Below are 24,299 nucleotides of genomic sequence, written 5' to 3' on the forward strand. Positions count from 1 at the left end.
TGCCTTGTGCCCTGGTTGTCCATGTTAACTATATTTACTATCAAAGACACACAGAGCTTCCAAGAGGAGTAAAACATTCCAAAACTAAGGCCATTGTATTGTACTGGCAGGATGAATTTCTAGTTTGGCTGTTAGAGATATTAAACTTCTACTAATTGTGATGGGGGTAAGGCTGCAATGGTCCCATAAGGTTGGCAGAGTCACACTTAAAAGCCAAGCAGCTGGTAAATTTTTTTGGGTTAGATTTTAACTGCAGAATCATCTCTGCCTTGCCACACATCTGTGTGTCTGCTGGAATGCCTGGAAAGTTTTGTTCACAGCTTTATAGCTACTGCTCTGGGGAAGGATGGTCTTTGTTAGCATCCTCAGGCTTTGACTTGGGTTCACTCATATCCTAAGGAGCCAATGGTTCAGTAGTATTAATGAATGAAGGGCAGCCTGCTGCACTGAAAGCTTTCAGTTTCTCCTTAATTGCTGTACAATCAATCTGTGTCTTGAGGAAATCTTTACTAAAGCAGGAGGGAATAGATATGGAGTAAGATAGACATATCACCCCTTTTTCCTTTGAAATAACCTTGAGAAAGGGTGTGTTCTATACAGTCCTACTTCAGAAATTCTCACACTATTACTTAATGCAATCACAGAGTTGTATGTTAGTAAAGAAAAAGAATAAAGGAAGAGACTTAAGAGGCCAGATTTTGAAAATCAGAATGTCACTGAGAGGAGAACAATTAGGGGCTGTGAGGACTGTAGGTAATTTTGTGCTTGAAGTGGTGGAACAGGTTAGGTGCAGGGCAGGTATATGTGAGATGAATGGAAGTGGGATCAGAGGGATAATGTGATCCTGGGCCTTGATCACCTTGCCCTGCTGAGCATCTACTGTCTCTATCTGCACATGTTTTCTTTTGACATTAACATTTTCATTTTTCATCCAAAAAAGGCTGTGGGTGAGAAATGAGAAAATGAGGTCTCCCCTCAGTCTTTTCTTCTCCAGGCTATCTGAGGTAGTTCTTGAAGTCAGAAAAAAGAAACTGGAGTGTGAGTAGTGCCTTAGTGTCCTAGTCATCTCAGATGCCAAGGGAATGAAATGACAACCCCCTTAAGGGTCTGAGATTTGAGCAGCGTCATTGGAAACAAGGGCAGCTGCCAACTTTTTAAAGGTCTACAGATCAAGTGCAGCACAGAGCTGTTTGTTGTCTGCTCTTTTCACAGCTATGAAGAAGCCCTGGCTGGAAACCTGATCCTGCTTCACTCTGTGCTCAATCCCTCTGCAATCTGACTCCACTGCAGCGAGTACAATCCGATTTTTACCCTTAGGACCAAGCCACTGCCCCCTGAGTTAGCTGTGATTTTACACAGCAACTCAACTGAACTGCATACAAGACTGCCAAGTAGCTCAGGCTTAAATCAGGGCAGGGGAGAGGTGAAAGTGCAGCTGACCTATGCTCTGGTCTGTCAGTGCCCAGGCTGGATCTTGTAGCCTAAAAAAAGACATTATTTGCTGAATGGAAATGCAATTTAAGTTAATTGATGTACCAGCGAAACACAAAACAAGACAAGCTTGTTCTGGGGTGGGGGAAGAGGAAGCAAATGGACTTTTTATAGTTCAGGGCACTAGTTAGTGCACTAAGGAATACATCAATAGTATACCATTGGGCTAAGATTGAAACTGGTTGCATACAGAATATGGGAGATCAAACTCATACCTTGTATACAAAACCTCTGCTTTATTTACATCAGTAAAAAATAAATGTTAAAGTTGAGCCTGGTCTTATAAAACAGATGTGTTCCAGAAATGTCGTATTTGTGAAAAACTGAACTGTTGACTAAAAAACCTGTTAAAAAATTATTTTTTTAAAAAAAAATGGTGAGGCAAACTATCATTTCCTGAATACTAGAGTTACTCTCAACTTCATGCTTGCAATACAAATCAAAGGTAAACATATTTTTTGTAAGAGTCCTGTACATTACTGGACTAAAGAGAATTTCTTAATGACATGTAATCATGAGTTCATGTTACAAACTTGCAGATGTCTCCCCCAGAAGCTGTGTCTTGCATACAATGAATGAGCAGATTGCTGCAGCATCCTTTGGGCAGCATCAGAATCCTTCAGCAGCTACAGTCTTTAGGTGGGACTGTGTTTGCCAGGAGCCTCCTGATGACCAGAGCCTCAGTCAGAGCCGGGAGGGATGAGGTGCTAGGATGCCAGCTCATGTGCACATCTCCAAGGGAGCCTGGCTTTGGGCAAAGATGCGTTGGCTGACTCCATGTCCAGAGAGCACACATGGGAGGAGGTTTCCAGCTTGACTGCTCAAGTGTTTCCCCATGTGCTGCTGTAGCAGAATCTGCTGCTTGAGGGATGTAAAGAAATACTTTCTTTTATTCCCCATCAGGGGTGCTGAGAAGTTCCAGCATGAAGCCAGAAAGAGTTGAACTGATTGTAGTTGCTGAGGAGAAGCTGTCCTCCCACTCTGCTCTGTTTTCCTCTGCAAAGCTGCATTTAGGCATGCAAAGTGCCAATTTCCTGCTGTCACGTTTCTGGTTTGCTTCTATTCAGGAGGGGTTACTGCCAGCAGAAAAAACCAACCCAAAATGCATGCATGCAAAAATGCATCTGTATTCTTACCCAGGGGGGAGAGGATTGCATTTCTGATGAGGGTGAGGACTAACTTGCAGAGTTACAGCTCACTACTGGTGAGTTTTCTGTATCCCCCTGGTGATTTTCCAGCTTGACAGGGGATGGTGCATCTGCCTTTATGATTACACAGGGGTTTGGTTGATGTCTGTATGGGTATGGCTGCTTGGCCTCTTTAAGCTCACAAATCCCTGACCATCTAAAGTATCTATTCACTGCGAGCTGCTTCTCTGTATTCAAACCCACACTTTAAACATAATAATTAAGGTTTCCTCTGGTGCAAAATGATGCTGTACTTGGTGAAAGATGCTTGTGGTTAAGGCACGGGACTAAAGCTCAGGAATTCAGTATCCAGAGAGAAACCCTTGTACTGGAGAGGGTGAAGCTCTGTTCCCCCATCATGCAGGTGGGCAGGAAAGGTAAAAATGCTGTGTGAAGGTGAAGTTTCCAGACACCACCTTGATGAAAACTGTAGGAAAAATTTAAACTATTCCTAACAAAGTATGATACAAATGGCTTTGGTTTTTTTTTATTGTTTTTTCTTTTTTTTTTAAATGAATCTTATTCTGTACTAAAGTTGTAGATGAAAACATGTCAAATGTAATTAAACTACATTAATTAAAAGTTGCATCTTAGCCATGATGATATATGTTAGGTGAGGAAGATCCAGTAATTTATGAGACCTTATTCCAGTGAATGCTGTAAAAGCTTAGGATTAATTCACTGTAAATAACTTGTGTTTTTATTAACAAGAATCTGTTTAGACTATCCAGTGAAATTGCAATAAATACTCTCAAACTGCATAAATCAGAAAAAAAAAATCAAAACAAACTTTTTCAGGGAGAACAGGATTGTCTATGGTGGCATTTTTTTCTTTTACAAAAAGAAAAAGAAAAAGAAGAAACCCAAACAAAACCTCCAAATGCGTCCTTAGATGCCTTGTGATTTATAATGTTGTTTGGTTGGGCTATTGCAAAACTACTCTAATCAGGATTAAGCCTTGTACCCTGGAAACTAGAAGTGATGAGATTATCTGGTAATCAAAGGTGATTTAGAAGATCAAAGGCTTTTTTGAGGAAGTAAGATCCCTAATTTTTTTCCTTCAAAAGGGGTTGCTTTAACTTGTATATGACACTATTCTCTCCCTGCATGTTGATAAACACCTAGTAAAAATGTGGCTTTGATGAAGCCACGGATGTTTAGTTGCAGTAACACTCAATTGGTTCAGGGTTTTACCTCCCTCCTAGAAAAGTCACAGCAGCCCTTTTTACATAGACTGTGATGCCTACTGAATAAATAACAAGCTGAATAATGATAATTTGTGTTAGCTTTTTAAACTCTTGTCTAAACTGGGGAAAAAAGGACTTGGCTATAGGTCCCGTCTTCATCTACCAAATTTGCCTCAGACTCACCCAGCAACAAAGTGTTTTGTTTGCTCCATGCACATCTCTGAGCAAAACCATGGAATGAAAGGAGAAGAAGCCGGCGGGTATTTCATTGGATTGTGGAGCCCAGTTTGGGGTTTTTGATGCAACGCCATCATATAGTTTCCTTGCAAGAGAAGGTGAAGCTGTGTTTTGGAGACTTGGGTAAGGCTGTTTCCTCCCTCCAGGGCCTCTGGCCTTTCTTGTGGCTCTGGGGGTGCTTCTGCTGTCAGTCTCTCTGCAGCCCCTGGCCCACGACATAGAGCTCGGGGTGGGATGCAGATCTGTTGGACTCTTTGTTTTCAGGAACGCCAGAGCTGCTCCAAGAGCCACCTGCTTTTCTAAGGCTCTTCTCCAAGCTGCAGAAGGAAAGATGCTTAAGAGGCTAATGAATAGTGACTTTTTAAAACAGCACTGATTAGACCACGTTAACCCACAAAGCACAAATGCTGCACGATAACCCGTCATTCCCTGCCACCTCCTGAACACACGCTCCTTATGTGCACCATCCAGATTTTACTCTTGTCATGCTAAATGCACTGTACTCTTCCCTCCTAGACCTCTCTTGGGCAGAAAACATTTTGTATGTTTAACAGAGGATCAGTGTGAGACTGGGTTTCCTTGCAGATAGGGGAAGATTTGAGTGAAAAGTTTTGTTTCAGACTGCTGAAGGAAAGGAAAGGTCTTGCCTCTGATGTGCATCTGCTTAGCCTGGTAACAGTGATCTCTGAGCACACCAGCATGACTGTGGGAGGGGAATTCTGGCATTATAAATCTTCTACTCTCACTCTGGTGACAGGACCACTTAGACACAGAAAGTGTAAATGGTCTTCTTGAGGTTGCAGGAGGGCTTATTTGGGCTACTTGCTTTGATCCATTCTCAACTGCTCATTGAACAGTATGTTAAAGACATAGCATTTTATCTTCTCTCTCTGCTCTACCACTTGGAAGAGGAAGTCTCTCAAATGAAATATTATTTTGTTAAGGTGCATACACAGAAACTGTGTTACAGATTAACAGAATTTCTATGAGCAGACCAACTGTACATGTTGTGCCTTACTGAAATGCCATACAGTGCTGATTGCTGTCAAATGACCAGTCTTAGAAACCAGCCAAGTTATCTCAGTCTATCCAAGCACGGGCTGTTCAAATAGGAACCAGCTGAACTGACTTGAGAACTGAAGTTCTTGTCAGGTACCCTAAGACTAAATGCAAAAGCTCCAGCTCCAGCCCTAGTTAGGGCTACTAATGTTTTAAGTCCTGATACTCCTTACAACATGGGATGGGCAGAAGACATGCTTGGAAAAAAGAGTGGGTTTTGCCTTCCAGGGGAGCAATGAGTGTGCAGGTGACACACGAATCTGTGCCCAATGCTGACATTTAATGCCCATCAATGCCAGCGTGCAAAACAAGATGGAAGTTGCCTCTTTTTAGTGTGTGTCTCTGTTAAAAGGGGGTGTGTGGGAGAGGCAACTCAGCTGCCTCTTTTTGCTTGTACAAGCTTTGCCAGATTATCTTTGGCAACCCACTTCTCAGCAAGCGGATGTTTTAATTTGGTATGGGAAAAGTGGGGGGATGTATCTCTTACATCCCTGAGTTTGTGAGCATGGGAGAAACTGGATAACTCACTGGCCTTCAGAATGTTTTACCTATAAAAGATAGTGTCTCAGGTTTGACTCGGTGTCCTCTCCCTTCTACTAATGAAGCTGCTAATAACACAGAAAAATAACACAGGAAAACACCACACAGGCCAAAAAAAGGCATTGTTATATTTGGAAAGAAGCAGCAAAGCAAGGGACAGAATGAAGGAAAGGAGACTGACAGCTGTGTGATAATGGCTTGTGAATTTGAGACCTGATGCAAACATCGCTGGAATGAGGAGGTTTAGGTTTAGACATTTAGAGATTTTCCTCTGTCAGCTGGATGAATTACAAAGCAAAGAAAGTCCTGGCTGTTTAATGAACTTGGGGGAGATAGATGGATCAGAGTGTGGTGCTTTGTCTATTAGGGCACCTGCTAAAAGTGTGGGGCTCAGCATCTGCACAGGGTGATGTGGTGCTCACAGCTGTGGCACCCATCCCAGTCCTGAGGAGGAGGAGAGGACCTGCAGTGATGTGAAGAGCTCTCAGAGCTTTTTGGTCCTTCTCTGCTCATTGGCACATTGGCTGCGGTGTTCATTTTAGGCCATTCAGTGCAAGGTCCATAAAATATACTCCAGGCAGTTTATTTTGGCTGTAAGAAAACACATAGTTGTGTATTGCATCTTAAATCAGTGTGTGTGGTAATTAATGGCCTAAATTTGCCTTTTGCTTATGTTGATATAAATTTGGCATAACTGACTAGTACTACTGGTGATGTTCACTGGGATAAATGATAAGCTGAAGTTGAGCCAGGATATATTTCGTTCTTCCAAAATACTTGTAGATCATGATGCTAGAATATATGACTTTTTTCATGAAAGTGATGATTTTATTTACAGTTTTTTTTATATTACTCACTATAGTCTGACAGACTATGATAGAAAGATAATACATCCCATTGAAGTATAAATTAGCTAGCAATTTATAATAGACTGATTTTAAAATGCATCCATAAAACTGCTGGGGCTTTTGTCTTGTAAGGTTTTACATAAAATCTCTTTTGAAAACATTTATTTCTGCTGGAAGGCACCAGAGTAGACAAAGCTAACTTCACACAGGACATAAAAATCCAGAAAACCCAGCAACACTGCACAGAAATTTTAGGAAATATTCAAATGTCAGACTACAATGCAATATTAGAACTGGGAATGCAAAATGGTTTTCATTTCCCAGTGTTTTTTACATGTTTTGTTCAACGTGTTCCTCTACTGCCAGCATGGGATACTCAGTCCTTATTCTGTCTTTGGGCTAGAAATGCCTGGACATCTGTCTTCAGTGCCCATAACAATTCCTGTGCTCACAATGCCCTGCGTGCTTGTGCACCTACGAGTGCCATTTCATCCTGCTGGGGTTGACCTTGCAATCCCTATCCCTCCTCATGGGAATGAGTCATGTGACTGCAGCTCTTCTGGGGCAAGAGCAAAAATAAATACTGCTCATGTGTGGAAAGGTCACTGGAGAAGCTTAAAGCTTAATTGACTTACACATGCTAAGATGCTAAGAAACTAGAATAACAACACTGTACTTCCAGGCTGTTACACATCTTTGAGTATTCCCAAATCCTCACTTCTATTTCCTGGCTGGTTTTATGATTTTTTTTTTTCTTAGGTGATAGACAAAATTTAAAACTAAGCCCATTTTTTTAATAAGAGGCCACCACTTTTTGCAAACATGGAACTGGCATGTGTTGATGTTTCGATTTTTTTTTCAGAGCAAGGACTCTCCAGTAGCCATAGGATGCTTTTCCTCTTTGAAAACTGGGCTTGGACCTAGCAGACTTGACATCAGCACCTAGGTCTGAGAGTGTGCACAGGAAGCTCAAAATTCCAGTCTATAATTATGGCCACACAGATCCTTGCCTACATACTATCTGTCTCTCATTCTTGGCAGCTGACTTGAAACATTCTCCCACAGCTTTCAGATGAACAATTTATACTGAATTAGAAGCTGATAATAGAACAACACCCCTCCTCTTGGCTCAAGACTATCTTCTCATAAATATTTATGTTTATAACCTGAGGGCTACTTCAAAGCTTCTAAGAATTGAAAGTGGATGCCATTAGTCCCCACAGAAATAAGGGGAGTTCTGTGCCATGAAACCAATACTGAGTTTTCCCCAGGGTGCCTGTTACAGCTTTTGTGTAAGGGTAAGGCTTGAGCAAGCCACGGAAAGTTAACTCTTCCTTTTGTTCAGACTGGTAGTCTACTGAAATCTGAGGCAAGAAAACAGAACAGATTATTTCAGTTGGAAGGGACCGACAGTGATCATACAGTGCTATCTTTAGGCAGGGCACTTTTCTGGGAAACCTCTCAACAACATTAAATCAGAAGTTTAGAAAGCCAACACGGCACTATAGGTCCGCTTTTCTGGCATGAAGTTCCTTACCTTGCTTGGTTAAGTGCGGGTTCACTGCCAGCTGTTAGAGGAGCTGGAAGATGAGGCTGGACCCCTGGTCGGCGGTCAGAGAAACTTCTCCTGACGAACGGCTGAGGATTGGTGGTGCTCAGGGACAGCTTCCTGGTCCGGTCTCCGGGCTGCCGGAACAGCAGACTGCCCTTTTGGGAATGTGATGCAGCTTCAGGCTGGCTGGTCACCTCAGCAGTGCATTTGCTGGGTACCACTGGAGGTCTAGCTTCGAATAAGGAAGAGGTGGCTGGGCAAAATATGGAACGGACATTGCTGCCTCTCTTGGAGGAGGAGAGCTGGTGCTCTTCCCCAGCATCCAGCCCAGCTCTTGGTCCCTTGTAGGAGCGAGATGGGGAGGCTGGTGGGGAGGGGGTGGTGGGGAATGGAGTGGGGGAGCCCACCAGCCGCTGGGCTGCTGGTGAGCTTTGCTTGTGCCCCACAGGAGGGCTGAGTGGTTTTCGCTGTGGTGGCGGAGAGGGCAGCTTCTTCTGCAAAGGTGGGCTGGGCATCCTGGGGCTAGAGGGGGGACTGGGTTTCCTCTGCATGGTGGGTGAGCTTGGCTGTGTGTTGCTAAAAGCCTGCAGAGAATGTCTGTGATGCACTGGGGGACTGAAAAGCCGCTTCTCAGTTGGTGAAGAAGGAGGAGTTCTTGTTGGGGAGACCCTCCTGGCAAACAGTGAGCCTTTTTCATTGCTCCGGAGCGGATCAGGAGAGCCGTGCTTCTGACATGGCACTGAATGCCCAGGTGGGTTGGGCCCCTTGCTCTCTGAGCTGTTGCTGTGTGGGTCTGAAACCCCACTGGGATTTCGAAGAGGAATAATTTTATGGGTTTGCTTGTATAAATCCGCAGCCTCTTTCCTCTGGGTTGCTAATATCTCCTCCTGACTAGGGATGTGCACGCTGGTAGGGTTCAGCTCCAGAGAGTACCTGTGAAGTTTCTCATCCCCTGGCCTGGTATTCCTTAGACCTTTATTAGTCACAGCACTGGGGCTGCTGATATTTTTGCTTGGCAGTAAGTCGATGGACTGAAGGGAGGCTTTCATTTTTGGGGAAACTTGTGATCTCTTAGCAGCATGCAATTCTGGTTTGGTGGTCTTTTTGGCATCTTCTGAAGAATTTCCTTCTATTCTTGCAGTATCTTCAGGCTCGGATAAATTTTCAGAAGAAGTGTCCATTAACATTTCAGGTGGTGGTGGTGGCAGGTTCTCTGTGTCTTCATCAGGCTCTTCCTTTGTGTCCTTCTTGCTTAATTCTGCAGGTGGTGCAGGAAGAAAGGCATTTGGAAAGCTAGAAGAAACATCATTGGTGTTTGTGTCTTCTACTGGTGAAATACGATGCTTGAGATTTAAAGGTGCCAGGCTTCTCTGAAAGGGAGTGGTGGGTGGCATGGCTGGAAGTCCAAATTTTCGGATGCACTTTATTGGTCCTAAGGATCTTAGAGGTGTAGCTTTTGCAAGATCATCAGTAGGACTGAAGGTTTCAATCAATTTTTTGACAGACTGCCGGGGAGTACAGCTGCTGCCACTCCACATTTGTGCTCCAGGAGGCTCATTTTCTTTGCCTCCTGATGTCTCCTGGGTAGGCACAGTAGCTCTTACAGGCTTCCTGACCCTCTTGTCATTCAGTGGAAGGACAGGATTTTGATCAGATGTGAACAAAGGGACTTTATCCTGGTTAGGCAGGATGCTGAAATTCTTTGAGAGGCCTGCCTTCAGCTTGCGGGAGGACCTAGATGTAATTTGCTCATCCTGCAAAGAAGGTGCTATTCTTGATTTCCAAAGCTCCAGGTTGTTAGCTATATCCTTTCCATACAACATTTCCAGCCTTTTGCTGAGCTCCTTTTGAGTCCTCTGAAGCTCTAGAAGTGTTGGGTCCTCTGCCTGGCTTCTGAGGGACTCCTCTGACCTGGAGCGTCGCTGTTTCCCAAACCTTCTCTGTCTGCCTGTTGCCGTACTGGGCCTTTTTGCAAGGACTGCTCTTCCACTCTCATCCTCTATCCATTCTCTATGCCTGGATTTAGCTGGGACAAACTTGATTTTTTCACTGATGGCATCTTTCATCTTCAAAATGATTTCTTCTGTGTCTGCATTCTCTGTCCTTTTGATGGACTGCCTTTGAATGTTATCAGTGAGTGCAGGTGAAGACAGGGACCTTGGCAGAGCATCCTTCCCCATTTCTGATAAACTTGTGCTGTCGTCATCCTCCCCCAGCGTGCTCTCTTCTTCATCGTCATCATCCTCATCCTCATCAGAAGGAAAATCTGTTGATTCGCAGATTTTGAAATGTTCACCTTCCTGAGTAGAATCAGACTGCAAGGAGTTGTAGGAATGGCTTTTGCTCAAGTTTGCATATTGGGGCATGGTAGAAGTGCCTTCTGCTACTCCACCCTGACAAGAAGTCGCTTCCCTACTTTGCACGGACGAATGAAACACGTCTTTAAAACGCCTTTCAAGAGCACAGCCACGAGATGCAGCTGTGCCCACTGATGCTGTCCCACCTTTCACACGCTCTGCTGCTCCGGCATGCTTTCGGGATGGATGTCTGTGCGCACAGGAATCACTTGGATGTCCTCCATGCTGGCCCAGAGCACTGAACTCTTTGAGGGATTCGTTGTCCACACCAATGCCACTGTCCTCAGAACAGAGAGTCCTGTCATCACCGTGGGACTTAGAGGGTCCCACAGTTGAGGCTTCGAGCAGCTTTACTGTCCGTAGCAGGTGCTCATCGAAGCTTTGCTTTGCTTTCAGTTTGCCTTCCAAGTTGCTTGCAGCAGACTGTAGGTAGCTGCACGTCTCCTGCAGGGCGTTGGATGTGAGGGAGGCCAGCATCCCACTCACCACCTGCATTTTGTTGACTGTATATTGCAGCAGCTGCTGCAGAAGATCAGGGTGCTCCTTCAAATTGTCCTTTTCTGCTGGCCATGCCAGATTCCCACCTACATCTTTGAGAAGATTTTCCCCATCATTGGCAATTTCCTCCAAGAGCTGGTTGATTTCATCAAAGCGAAGCACAAGGAAGCTGATCATCTGCTGTAGGAAGAGCTGAGTTTGGGTGGCCTGGTTGGCCATGTGCAGAATAGTTTCATACTTGGAGAGGTTGGGATGTAAGTAGGCGTACGCACTCTGGTGAGCCTTGACGAGCAGTTCTGGGAAGTCCACCTTCTCCTCTGTCTCAGACAGGGCCAGAATGGACTTTTCCTTACTTTTGTTGGGCTGACCTTGCTTTGCCAGCTTATGGGTTTTCTTCTTCTTTCCTTTCTTTGGGATTTGCTTTGCATTGCTTTCATTCTTGTCATCCCAGATGAAAGCCGATGCTTCTGATTCGCAGGAGGTTTGCTTTCTGATCTCTATGGACTCGGTGATGTGCTTTTGAGACTCAATCAGTTCAGACATAACAGCTTCAGCATCTGTGGCTGTCCTCTCAATTTTCTGCTCTTCCCTGGAAATCTGAGAATCTGAATGAGCCTTGGAAAATAACTGCAAATTATCATTTTTGTCCAGCTCTGACAGTCTATCCTCCTCCTCCTCTTCTTCCAGGTAGTCCTTCCTATGAATCCCATACTCATCAATATTGTAGCAAGATGAACCTTTAACCAGCAGAGGGATTCCTTTATCTCTTGAATCAATAGGCAAAACACTTTTGGGTTTATTCAAAGACTTAAGACCACTTCTTGCAGCAGTATCAGCAGTCTCACTGTGAGAAGGTGTGCAGCCCATCTTTTCTTCGTCTTTATTTTTGATCAAAAATCCAGAAGAACTAGGGAAAACACAAGTAAAAATCAAACTCACTGTGTCATCCTGAGCTGTGGACTGGCCTGTTTCTCAGGAGTTTTCCAGCATGATCCCAGTTTTGTTGTCAGTTTCCTTTGCTGTTCGTCTTAAAATCCCATGTGCTTATTGCATAGGATCTGCTGTTGAAGTTGTTCCCTGTTCCATTGTACATTCCCACTTGGGTTTTCTTCTTTGATTCAAAAAGAAGAGTGTGAGAGTGAGCTCGGCTGGATTTAGAGCTAATGGATTAAAATCACTTGCGTACCTCATTTCTGCCGTGACAGATGTCCTCTGCAAATAAGATTTTAAGCTCATTAGGGTAAGCAGGCTCCAGCCAGTCAGCAATAGTGTTGTATTTATAAAGGCAGATTTTTTTTCTGCATATTTGGGGGCAGAAGGACTTGGTACCTGTCCCTGCTTTTTTCCCTTGTTGCAAAAACATAACATGCAATTGAATGGAGAGATCCAAAGGAAGAGGCTGTATTTGAAGCCTTTTTGGAGGGAGACTATTTGAACATGGCATGCAGGCATCATTAGATACTCCTTAACTATGAGAAAGGTGACCTTGACCATGGATGTACCCGCTGGAGAGAAAAAGACAGGAAATCAAATGGGCCAGAAATGCTTGTTAAGACTTCTGCCTTGAGAGTCTTCAAAATTTTCCCCTACTTGCAGGTGACAAGCTGCTCATGACAAGCTTTTTCCTTCTAAGACTTCCAAAAAAGATTTTGGTTTTTTTTCCTTCCTCTCAGGTGATCAGTCTCGAAAATTATTTTTTTTCCCTTCTAGATAGTTTCCCAACCTGATAATCCTAACTGCACAACAACAGTATTTGAATTAAGTGATTCAGTAAAATAAGTTTTGCATATCTTGTTAGGACAGCATCTGAATCTAGTGGATCCAACATTTAGTGGATGTTTATCCAACATCAAAACATCTAGTGGATGTTTATTTTCAAATTCAAATTAAAAGTTAAATGAAAGTTAATTTTTTTCCGTTGTCTGAGTATCTTGAGATAAAATCTGACTTCACAAAAGTGACTTGCTTACCTTAATTTCTTTTTCATTTGCCAGGGTTTAGTTCTCTTAAATTCAAGGGTTTGTGGGCTAAAACTCTAAGGAAAAAAAACCAAACTAATAAATTTAAAAAAATATAGACCCATATCTGAAACAGAAAAGGGAAGGGAAATAAAAATCTGTTGTTTGAATCACTTCTAAGGTCAGGATGGTATAATACTACTCTGAAAGAGAAACTAGGAAAGCCAAAATAGGAATTGGATGAGGCAGAAGATACTTGTCTTTTCCACATATTTATTTATTATGAAAGTTGGCATGTGGATGGCAACTACTCCCAGCTTCCCTCTTCACTAGTCAGACTGGCCTAAATGGATTTGATTTTTAATTTCCAGACACAACTTTTATACTGAAAGTGGCCCTTGCTCTGTGTTGTGGGGGTTCCAGAAAACAGTGGCCAACTCCAAAGCTGACTAGAAGCCTACAGCTCCTCTCTAGCAATTTCCACCTGCGTGGTCATGTGTATCTTGCCCAATTCCCAAAAATCTTTACGTGCTGCCAAGCCTATGAAACATTCTCAGACTTTAAGTAACTTCTTACATGATTGATTCCTCAGGGCTGGACTGCAATCTGCGTGGGAAGTTGTTATTCTCTGTAGCCCTATTGTTCAAATCTTTTTATCTTTTCAGCAGAGACAGCAAAATTACCTTGTTTTACAGGGAAGAAGGCGCTACAGTGATTCCCAGGATGATTTTTCAAACTCCATGTGCTTTCTCCAAAATCATTTTTCAGGAACACATACTTAATATTCATGATGACAGAGTAATTTCCCACAAGGCTTTTCTGGGAAGCATCAGGTAATAACCTCCTGGCTCTGCTTCTGGCCAGTCATTTAGCTCAGGCTCTGGCTGCTTCAGTGTCTCACCACAATGTGTTTTCTACAGAACTGTCCCAACACTTTTTGTATTCCATTTCAGGCATGTATCTGAGGTGTTCAAAGTGGAGAAGTGGAGCAGATTGAGGCAGCTGATTCATCCTGGTGATGCTAATGGTCAGGATGCTGTAGTCCTCCTCAGTCTAGGAAAATGCAGGAGAACAAGCAAATAGATACCCCTCTTCTGCTTACAGACTTGAGAGACGTCTCTATGTACCCCCCAAGTATTTGTGCTATGAAATCTCTGGTGTCTTTTTTCCAAAAAGCAGCTCCAACAACATTGTTCACACTGGGAATTTGAACAATTAACTCTTTGTGAGTTGGTCATCATATTTAGGAAGTTCTTTTTCTTCCCTTTGCCTTTGATCGGTCATGTTACTTTTGTTCGAATTTTTGTTCTGCTTATTTTCACACCATGCATTAACCTCTTACAGGAAATAAATGTACTGTTAAAAATACAAAATCCTGGTTCATGATTATGAATTATGCAGTCATTCGTTATTTTAAATACTAATAGTAAACCAATACACATTTTATTATTTATTTATCACTAGATCCAGACTCATATAAAATGTGTTTTAACAAGGACTCTGTTTTATCCTAGCTTTCATTGCTGTCTGCGTGTATACGCAATATGACTATTTTATTAGCTTCTGTGAGATCTTTGATGTGCCCGTTTCCAAACACTCATGTAGCTGTATTTTTCTTACCAATACTCTTATTACCAAGTAGGTATATATTCCTTTGTACTTCTGAGGCACTTCAGAAAAATCCCAATGCTTTACATCATGAAAAATTATAAGGAAAATACTTTATCTCATGATCATAAAACAGAAGAGAGGATAAAATAGGCAATGCACATGAATGATTATGCCAAGTCTTAAAAATCTAAGGTTCGTATTTGTGGAAGACAGCTCACTGAGGAATTATGGAGAACTTGAGTGATAACAACAATTTTAAAGAGTTATTTTACTCTCAAAGAAATGCCCTGTTTTCTTCTTTTGTGTGAACAAGTTGAATATGACCTGGGAGCTGTTCATATTGTTGGCCTAGATAGCATTAAGTAAATAATAAATAGTCTCTTTTTTTCCAGCTTTTCCTGCAGAGCTGACACTAATTTGGGATAGAGAGTAGGTTCTCTCCTTTCTGAAATCACTAGCAGAGATACATGTGAAGCTTCATTTTGTTTCCCCTGTGGAGATCTATTGACAATGGTAAAGAATAGAAATACCATGGTTTGAAGGAAATGTAGTTGCAAATAATTGAATAGAATCAGTGAGTCTATACAGAGCCTTTACTAGTGGTGATGATGCAAGTGAAAAACAAAATTCCTCTTGATTCTGGGCCAGTGATAAACTCAGAATTGGCTTTTTAAATTTTTTTTTTTCATTTTTTTATTATTCTAACTTCTGAGTGAAGTGGTTCAGTCTGATTGCATGAGGCAATAAATGTGACCCCAATGCTTTCAAAAAACTGTTTTGCAAAAACACCTGGATTTTTTAAACAGCAGAAGGAAAAGGAAAAAAAGTTGGAAACAGCTAGAAAACTGGTTTCCCCCTCCAGCAAAATTACTTTATAAAGGAATTGATGAAGGAAGAAATAAAGTAGAAGAATAAAGACAGTAATTTGGGGGGATTTGTCTGCACAGGGCTATTGGTACACTCAGGTGACCCAAAGGGGTCAAGAAGAGTTGTATGACTAGTGTCAGCAGGAGTTTTGTGAGATATATTTACATTTCTCTGTTATTTCTGGAATGTGTGTTCTGGTCAGTTAGTCACAGTTTCTCTTTGCTAGGCATTCCATCAGTATTTTAGGTGCTTGGTATCTGCCCCAACCAAGGCATTCACTGCTGGGTTCAGTGCGTAAGACAGCGACTGCCAAAAGACAAGAGTTAGGACAAAGAACAGTGTGAAACAGCTTTAAGTTTTAAGCATAGATTTCCAGAGCTATGCAAATCTAGAAAATAAAAAGGAAAGGGCTCCACTGGCCTTGGCAACTGTTAATTAGTTCACAGGAGTGAAAGCAGGTTTGTGGTTGTGGAGCAATTTCAAGGTGAGTTCCTTTCAGGTGAGGGACTGGCAGTTTAACTGGTTGGCAAGGGCTTCAGCACTTTCTAATGGAAGGCAATAGTATTGATTTTGGATCTATAAGTGAGGTCCATGAATTTGTATTCCAGAAAAATATCCCAAGATGCTATAGAAAAGAGTGCAGCTATTTAGCCTTACGCCTTTTCTACTTCCCAATGAGCTCTCTTACCTAAAAACTGAGGTAAACACAGGATTCCTCCTCCTGGCTTTCTCTCAGGGAGTGTCTCCAACCACAATTTGTGTGCACACTCACTGTCAGAGCCTCCCTGCTGCCCTAAGCCTTGCTCCAGAGTAGCTCTACTTGAAGCTGCAATGTCTTCCTAAGCCATTTTAATGATTGCTTTCCTCTGCTACGTAAATCTGTGAGGATGAACAGCTTAGTAATGCTCTATTTCTGCCCAAAGGAGAAACAAAAACTGAAATAATATTTCAGTTGAAACTGGCTTGTTGCTCACAAGCATTGTTTTCCCGTCTTCCTCCCAAGGTGGCCAGAGCTGGTGCAGCCCATTGTTTTGAGTTCTCCAGGTGCTCAGCAGCCTTGCTGCCCATGGCAGCACCAAATGAGTCAGACAGGATAGGCTGAACAGGCTTTTTATTTTCACTCACATCCTGGCTTGTAGGACTGACTGAAAAAGACAATGTGCTAAGTTACAGAAAGTGGTTTAAATATGTATTCTTTGAAAATTTCCATTACAGGGTCCAGAGGTGGAAGTCCAGACAGGCAAGGGGTTTTGTCTGGCAGTGACATCCAGTCTCCTCTGTAGCTGCAGCACTCAGGACTCACTTTGAGCTAAGATGTTTGGGGTTCTGCCATTGCTGGCCTGATCAGGACATTCTAGAACCTGAGATGCTTTGTTAGGTCCTTGCTTTCATTATCTAGCATAAAAAATAATCACAGTTTTGTCCTCATATTCAACTCCACCTTTGAATTCACACCCCATTTTCTGTGGTTTATGGCAGATGGCAACTACATCCTTTTTCTCCGCTTTCATTCTGCTGCATCAAACAAGCCATGCTCTGGTTACCTCCTAAAAGAGACTGCTCTTTTCCTTGGCTGTGCTGACAAACTCTCTCTAGACACACTGGATTTAATTGCTGCTCGCTGAAGAAGGCAGCTCACACCGAAATGTGATCCCTCAAGGCGATGGCCAGACCTGCTGGCATGAACACTTCACTTCCCTGCCACAACTCTCCATTTACACATCCTAAGTAAGTGATTTTTGTGCCATTGCTTCATTTTGGTAATGATGCTCCTTGTGTAGCTGTCTTGCATTGTTCGGTTCCTCAGTCACTTCCATACAATGACCCCATACCTCACTCTTATACCAGTTCATTCCTTTCTAACAGCAATTCTTTCCTTTTTGCTTTTTTTAATCTCATTGGTTTGCTGTTTTTTGTTTCTTTTAAAAAAAAAAAAAAATTAAAGGAAAATATGAAACAAAGACTAGTTCCAAGGATAATATCCCAGGATGTCATCGGTAGCCTCCCTCAGCTCAGGACTTTGCATTTATCACTACTTAACACTGTTTCCCCTTGTGTTTGTGCTTTGTCTTCATTGAAGTTCCCCTAAATTCTAGTCTTCTCCAGAACTGCTAATAATTCCATTCTAGGCTCTACACTAAAGTCTGTTATTCAGCATCAGCAATAAAACATTTCCTTTGCCCAGAGCACCAAGAATCTCAAAAAAGGCAAACGTCGACTGCCAGTACAAAACTCACACTTAATCTTGCTTTCATGATTGACTTTTTATAGAGTTTGAACCTAAGTAGCTTTGAGATCAAAATAGCGGCCTGCATTTTCCTGGAACATTTTTTTCTTTGCCGTTTCCATGGTATGGAACATTCTAAGAAGTGGAAGAATTTCCTTTTTCGTAGCCATCTGTTACCACGTTCACTTTCACAACTGCAATTCAATGCTCTCTCCTTCTTTCAGTTTTGGAGTCTCTGGGAACTGAGAGAATTTGCAAGTCTTGACCTTTCCAGCACTTCACTTGAGGAAATTTCTACTTACCATTACTATTATTTGTCCTGCCCCCATCCCTTTTAATATCATCACTGGAAAAACACCACCAGAAAACCTGACTGTAAACACCAGTTATGTTTATTTAATAGTGACCCACGTAGAGCATAAAAATATAGCTGGACTTGGCTGAGGTTTTATCCAGGTCAAATTCCCTTCATGCAGCCTGGGCTCAAATACGAAGCTGGGTTTATTACCGTAGGCGTTTCCCGGAGAGCGCCAATCTTTGGATTTAACTCCTCATTAGATTTTACACCATGGGACGGGCATCCTTTGAAAACCCTTATGGGGAGCCGCTCCTTTCGTTCCTCCACCTGGCTACTGAGACAACCAGCAGTCCCGACAGCCGAACCGAGTGCTGAACCATGCCAGGCTGTGCGGCCGCTCCCACCGCCGATCCCATCCCCGCATCCCGCAGGTGCGCGCGCCCCGCGCCCCTTCCCGCCGCGGGGGGCGTGGCCGGAGGGACGGAGCCCGCCCATTGGCCGGAGGCGTAGGAAGGGGCGTGGTTTACCCGCGATGGGCGGGGCCTGAGCCTCGCTCGGCTCTCTGTGCTGCGGGCTGGCGCGGGAGGCCCGGGCGGCGGGCGCTGCGCTCGGCCGAGAGCAGGTAGGGCTGGGGCAGGGCTGCCGCTTCCCGGGGGTCTCCCGGCGCTTCCCGGGGCTCTCCCGGCGCTCTCCATCCTCCCTCGGCGCGTAGTGGGGGCCGCCGTGGCGGCGCAGGGACCGGCGCAGCGGGCGGGCCGCGGCTGGCCTGGCCCCCCCCGCCCGGCTGCGGCACACGGGCAGGGGGGACGGGCGCGGCCCGGGCGGTGTCACCGCGGCTCCGGGAGGGTCTGCTCTGGTCCCTCCCCGTGAGAGAGAGAGGAGCTGGGGAGGTGGCCAGGGAGAATCTGCCTGGAGAGTGCGGGACCTGAGCTCCCTGGAACTTCCAGCTTGTCAAAGCGCTTGGCCGGTGGAGGTCACAAAGGTGCGGGACTGGAGCATCTTTCTTATGAGGAGAGACTGTGGGAGCTGGGCCTTTGTAGTCCGGAGAAGGCAGACGGAGTCTTATTAATGCATGTAAATATCTCAAAGTGCCAAGGGGATGGTGCCAGACTCTTTTCAGTGGTGCCCAGTGTCAGGACGAGGAGCAATGTCTGTAAACTAAAACACAAGAAGTTCCACCTCAGCATGAGGAGGAATTTCTTTACATTGAAGATGGCAGAGCACTGGCACAGCTGCCCAGGGAAGTTAAGGACTCTCCATCCCTGGAGACATTCAAACCCCACCTGGACACGTTCCTGTGTCACCTGCTGCAGGTGACTCTGCCTTGGCAGGGGTTGGACTGGATGATTTCCAGAGGTCCCTTCCAACCCTGACAATTCAGTGAATCTGTGAAAACACTGCCATGTTGAAAGAGGGCCGTGCAAACCATCCAGATTATGGTTTTACCTACATGTGTATAGCATGTCTATCACTCGTGCTGTGTGTTCTGGGGTGGGCAGGCGGTGTATATGCAAGAAACTTGTTCTCTGAACTTTATTTTTCTTGAGCAAATCTAAGTACATGATAAGGAGTCCATTATACATAGTTGTCAAAAATAGCATCACATTTGTGGCAGGTTCAGCTATCAAAGTCAAGAGCAACTGTATGTTGTGGCTTGAAGTGCTTTAGCATTTGTGAGTTCTTACAGCACTTGCAGAAAAGCTTTGTGCTTTAACACAAGTTACAAACTAAAGTACCTGAAAAAGTTGGGTCCTCTGTTATGGAACTTTTTTTATGTGTATATGCAGAGCTACCGTGCATTCCTGTGTAATGTGTGGATATCAAGAAATCTGTAGTTGCTGTTCAGTTTTGTCAACAAAAGGGTGTGTGCATCTGATGAGTCTTTGACTTTTTTTCCCTGATATTTCTGTGTTTTTGTTTTCAGATATAATTCAGTTGGAAGAACATATGGCTGGCAAATAGTAAGTATGATAGTCTCTGCTGTGCTAAACTGTGCTCCGTGGTTGTTTGGCAGTGCTGTGAACAGAAAAATTCTCTTTTCTTTCATGTAATTTCTCTAATAGTTTCTGCTCTTAAGCTCTTTTACTAATACAGGAAAGTTACTGCTCTTTTGGAAGGCCTCCCATTCCACTGCACCAGGACTTTCCAGATGAATCTTGGTGGAAAGTATGTGTTGGGTATTGTTAATACCTCAGGCAGTTTTGATATTGCTTACAACAGAAGTCATCATGAGGATGGTGTGGTGATGCCTTTTTACTTCCTTTGAAATACTTTCCAGCCTTTTCCTTTCCCTTTGCCTTTCCAGGGGTGGTGTATGTGTGTGATGTTAGCTAGCTGGGAAGCTTTTTCACCTGAGCTGGCAGCCTCTGGAGGTGGCAGTGGGTGCAGAATGTGTTGTCTTGACATTGTGTGGTTCAGTGCAGTGTCACGTGCTACATTTCTAGAGCCAGGTGAAAACCCTGCACTGTGAGGATGTGCACACTTCCACTGGAGGTGTTGGCACTCCTGTGGACATATAAATTCATTCTTTATGGAGTTGGGTCAGCATCTGCATTGTCGCCTCTGGGTCCTTGTGCCACCTACCTGACAGCATGGGTTGTTTCCCTGCCTGCTTTGCTTTGGCAGAATACAGATGGTGTTCTTGTCTCTGGTCCTGCAGAATAAAAGATGCCCTGGCTACTTGCACAGGTTATGTTGTGTTTGGTCTGCTTTTCTCTGTGCCACGAACACTCTTTCTTGTATTAATTTTGAAACGTCTCCGTTGATTTCAAGTTCCAACAGCTTACGTTGTCCTACTTCACAAAATCTCACCTTTTCCTGCTGCCATCTGCTCTGTCAGGTCTGGCTACTTTTCACTGTGTTTCCTCTGTTCCTTCAGCGTAGGGCTGTGCAAAAAGCTTTTAATTTCTTTTGTGTCTTTTTCTAGCTTAAGAGGCTCAGCTAATATGTCTTCTTTACTCATATACTCCTTTGTGCATTTAATGAGAGCTTTGAGGTGCTGCCTGTGACAAACTTCTGAATTCATGTGTGTTACAAAGCTTTGTTTTATTTTGCCGTAGCCTCTAAAGAAATATCAGATGGTAGCAGATTTATTTCACTGTTGCACTTCAAAAGCAATTTAATTAGGTATTTGCAGCTTAAGGGACTTTCTAGTCTGTCACACAAGAAAGCTGTTGTCATCTTTATGACAGCTATTAAGCCATTGAAATGTAAACTCTTAACTTTTCCTGACTGTAAGAAAATATTAATTGAAATAATTAGAGATATTTTTGGCCTTGTTGAATGAAAGAACATGTAAGCCAATGCAATTTGATAATGCTGTGGGGAAAAAATAGTCATGTCCTTCCAGTGGCCTCCTCCTTGATCTTCATGCCAGAACAGGAGTTTGTACAGCTGTATAAGACTAAGGAAATGAACTAGTTGGGAGAAAAATGAGCATTTTTCACATGGATTTTTATTTCCAACTTGAGCACAAGGTGAACTGTGTATGATGGGCAGGAAAAGGAGGCTTTAATTTATTTACTTCAGGATTAGCATCTGTAATGCACTGCTAAAATTTCTTTTATATTAGCATGTAGATTGTGAGGTCCCAAGTACTGTGACAGATTTATTTGGGGAAATACCAGACTGAATCTATGCATATAGCTTGTTGTGGGTTAGATACAAAACCCAAAATAAGTCTTTTTTTTAGTTTTTCATATTTACTTGGGTATAAATTAAATATAATAAAAACAAACATTCCTTGAAGCTCCACAACGTCTTTCTGTCAAGCCGGCTGGCTAAACAAATTCCTGAGAAAAGAGCACTATATAGTAATCTCCAGAATTATATAATCTCCAGAATACTGAACAACCTACAAAAATGTAGGTTGTTTAGTAGAAATGTTGCTTTTACCCCAAGTGTTTAATAATGATCATTCAAGATGCAGGATTTCAATTTTTCAACAGAGATGTAGCCTCTGATGGTGCAATCATGTCTGTTTCTCTTAAGAAAAGTGATTTTTTTGTTATTTGTTAATGAATTTGCCTGATAAAATGTCTTACAAGTGGTAGCCATCTATCCTCTGATCTTAACCTGTGAACCATAACTAGGATGTAACTTGGGCTGGTGGTTAAATTTTGTCACTATAACTCTACAACCATTTAGTCTTGGTTCTCTCTCCTAGATTGCTGTAAGGCCTGGGAAGTTGGCTGGAAACAACACGAGGGTGAAGGTTACAACGCTGTGGTAAGTGTGCTATTTTAAAACATCGAGGAGAAGAGCTGGGAAAGGAGCTGATATGGAATCGTGAGTCCAGGAGTGAATCACTTGGTGATGAATTGTCTGCAGCTGTGTGTGGGAAGATGAAAGAGCTGAGAATTTAAAAAGAGGCAGCAGTAGCTGGCAGCATGTTCTTGTTCATGGTGAAGGGAGGGAATGTGCATGCAGAGTATGAGGGCAGGTACTTGATGCTTTACATTTCCATAAAGCTGTGAAACACACTAATCCATTTATCCTCAGTGTGTGTTTGCTAATTAGAGAATTAATATTTTCTTTACTGCTCAAGTGGGAAATTGGGGAGAAATATGATGTTTTCCATTAGTTATGTGCAGGTTTAGTGGTAGAACTCCAAACTAGAAGCTGGCTAATCTTGACAGCATGATAACCATTAATAACCTTTATGAGCTTGGTTAATTTATTAGTTTGTAAGAATGTAATGGCAGTAATAGGTTGTTTGCAGATTTAAAATTTTAGTCTCATTGCATATTATATCTTACTATGACAGAACCAATCCAAAGTTTTTCCAATGAGGTTATTTATTGATTTTTGTCCTCCTAAAGTAACTTTCTAGAAGATGACCATAGAGGATCTCCCAGAATCTTCCTTCGAAGGAGGTTCCCTTATTGGAAGAGAACAATTCTTATTCCCAAACTCTGAAACGTCTGTTACTTTTTCAGTTGCTGCAGCACCAATGCCTTCAGACTGTGGTATGTACTTTAAACAAAAAATGAATTTGTGATCAGCAGAAAATAAATTTGAATAATAAATTTTAAGAAAAGCTGTCAACTCTTAGTTATTTCTTTGCAGAAAAAGCTTTCTTATTAAATGGATTCTCTGTTAAATGAAAGATGAAGACCCATGGTTTTTGCATTTTTCTTATTGCATACACTATAAATTATATCTTTTCCTTTATATAGTAATGTGCATGTGTGGTCATATTTGTAGTTCTTTCACATCTCAATGTGGAATTGGATATTGTGTTAAAATGTAAAATTGGAGTAAATAAGGGAAGTTAATCTACACCACATTTAAAACATCTTGAGTTACACTTTTTCTTATGTAAATGATGTACTAGAAGAGGATATTTCTGTTGGAAGTGTACATTTTTGTAGTGGTAAGGACCATAAAGTGAGCAGTAGAAAATTAGTATCAGTGTCAGGTATCACTGATATCTGTCAGAATAATGTTTGTCTTCAGTAACTGTCTTCACATGTATAAATTATGATAAAATTTCTAACAGTATATAATGTGTCAAAATGTCACCATAGGTAAGGAGCTTTACTGATAGCTACAATTACAATGCCTTTGAATTTAATCCCTCCACCTGTGTTTCCCATGCATTGATCAGAGCAATCAGCTGCATTCAGGAAAAAAAAATTATAAATATATGCAATGTTCTGTCTTTGACAGACTCAGTATTCTTGAGACCCATTTTATAAGTTAGCTCAGGTTGGGAGTGTAAGTGTTCCATATGATATATTTCAGTACATGAACATGTGTTCTAGCATGGTTTGGCCCTGTTCTCATCACTTATGTCTCCTAGTCTGCTCTAAGTACTGCCATGATTTATTCCACTCTGCTTTCTTATCCATTAGATAAAGTTTCAAGTTGCCTTCTTTAAATATTGTTTTGTTGTGGTATCTTCTAATAACTCTATGATTTCACTGCTGTCTGTTGTACCTGGCTTCTGCCTACTCATTTAATAAAAAAAAATCCTTTTATAGGAGATTGCTATGTAACACTAACATTGCTGATCTGGGTGAAGGAAGTTAAACCATTACAGAGAGAGATTCTCAGTCTTTACATTCAGTGCATTTATTTTTCCTTAATGCAGTTGAGCACTGTAATTAATACTTGGGAAAGAGAGGGGGAGAACGTAATATTTTAAAGTATCCACATACCATTGCCATCCCTTCATGGGATTCATTGCTTCAGCATATTTTCTGTAGCATTGCTTTGGTTTGCAAAGACTACAGCTGATCACCTGTTAAGCACTTAGGGTGGTTGTTATTAATACTTGATACAGTCTCACATTTTTTTCCTACCATGCTGATTGTAAGAGTTGATCTCTGATAGACAATTTGGATCAGGTTTGTGGCTAGAAATCTTCCTGGCAGAGTAA

At 42.5% G+C, this 24,299-nt stretch overlaps 2 protein-coding genes across 6 annotated transcripts in view; one reads left to right on the top strand and one right to left on the bottom strand.

The window, feature by feature from the left end:
• Nucleotides 1-1,585: 1,585 nt before the first annotated feature.
• Nucleotides 1,586-11,978, bottom strand: PCARE (photoreceptor cilium actin regulator). Of its 2 annotated transcripts, none has more exons than XM_005523270.2 (2): nt 8,087-11,978; nt 1,586-4,419 (listed from the first exon to the last, which is right to left on the bottom strand). In XM_005523270.2, the coding sequence occupies exons 1-2, from the start codon at nt 11,821-11,823 to the stop codon at nt 4,290-4,292; spliced, it is 3,867 nt and encodes a 1,288-aa protein (XP_005523327.2). In that variant the 5' UTR covers nt 11,824-11,978; the 3' UTR covers nt 1,586-4,289. The 2 variants fall into 2 exon arrangements, with proteins under 2 accessions (XP_005523327.2, XP_087909999.1); XM_088053873.1 differs by lacking the exon at nt 1,586-4,419 and adding an exon at nt 5,738-6,292.
• Nucleotides 11,979-18,453: 6,475 nt separating this feature from the next.
• Nucleotides 18,454-24,299, top strand: part of CLIP4 (CAP-Gly domain containing linker protein family member 4) — a 31,587-nt gene continuing 25,741 nt past the window's right edge. For 2 of the 4 annotated variants that reach the window (XM_088053533.1, XM_014252975.2), the window contains exons 1-4: nt 18,454-18,539; nt 19,842-19,878; nt 22,083-22,204; nt 22,738-22,884. In XM_088053533.1, coding sequence (XP_087909659.1) covers nt 22,752-22,884 — 133 coding nt within the window. In that variant the 5' untranslated portion in view covers nt 18,454-18,539; nt 19,842-19,878; nt 22,083-22,204; nt 22,738-22,751. Of the gene's footprint in view, nt 18,540-19,841; nt 19,879-22,082; nt 22,359-22,737; nt 22,885-24,299 lie in introns of all 4 variants that reach the window. The other 2 variants (XM_014252974.2, XM_088053534.1) reach the window with 2 other exon arrangements.

Source organism: Pseudopodoces humilis, chromosome 3 (genome assembly GCF_049639895.1).
Source record: "Pseudopodoces humilis isolate 2021_Gansu_Grassland_sample_001 chromosome 3, ASM4963989v1, whole genome shotgun sequence".
Lineage (NCBI taxonomy): Eukaryota > Metazoa > Chordata > Aves > Passeriformes > Paridae > Pseudopodoces > Pseudopodoces humilis.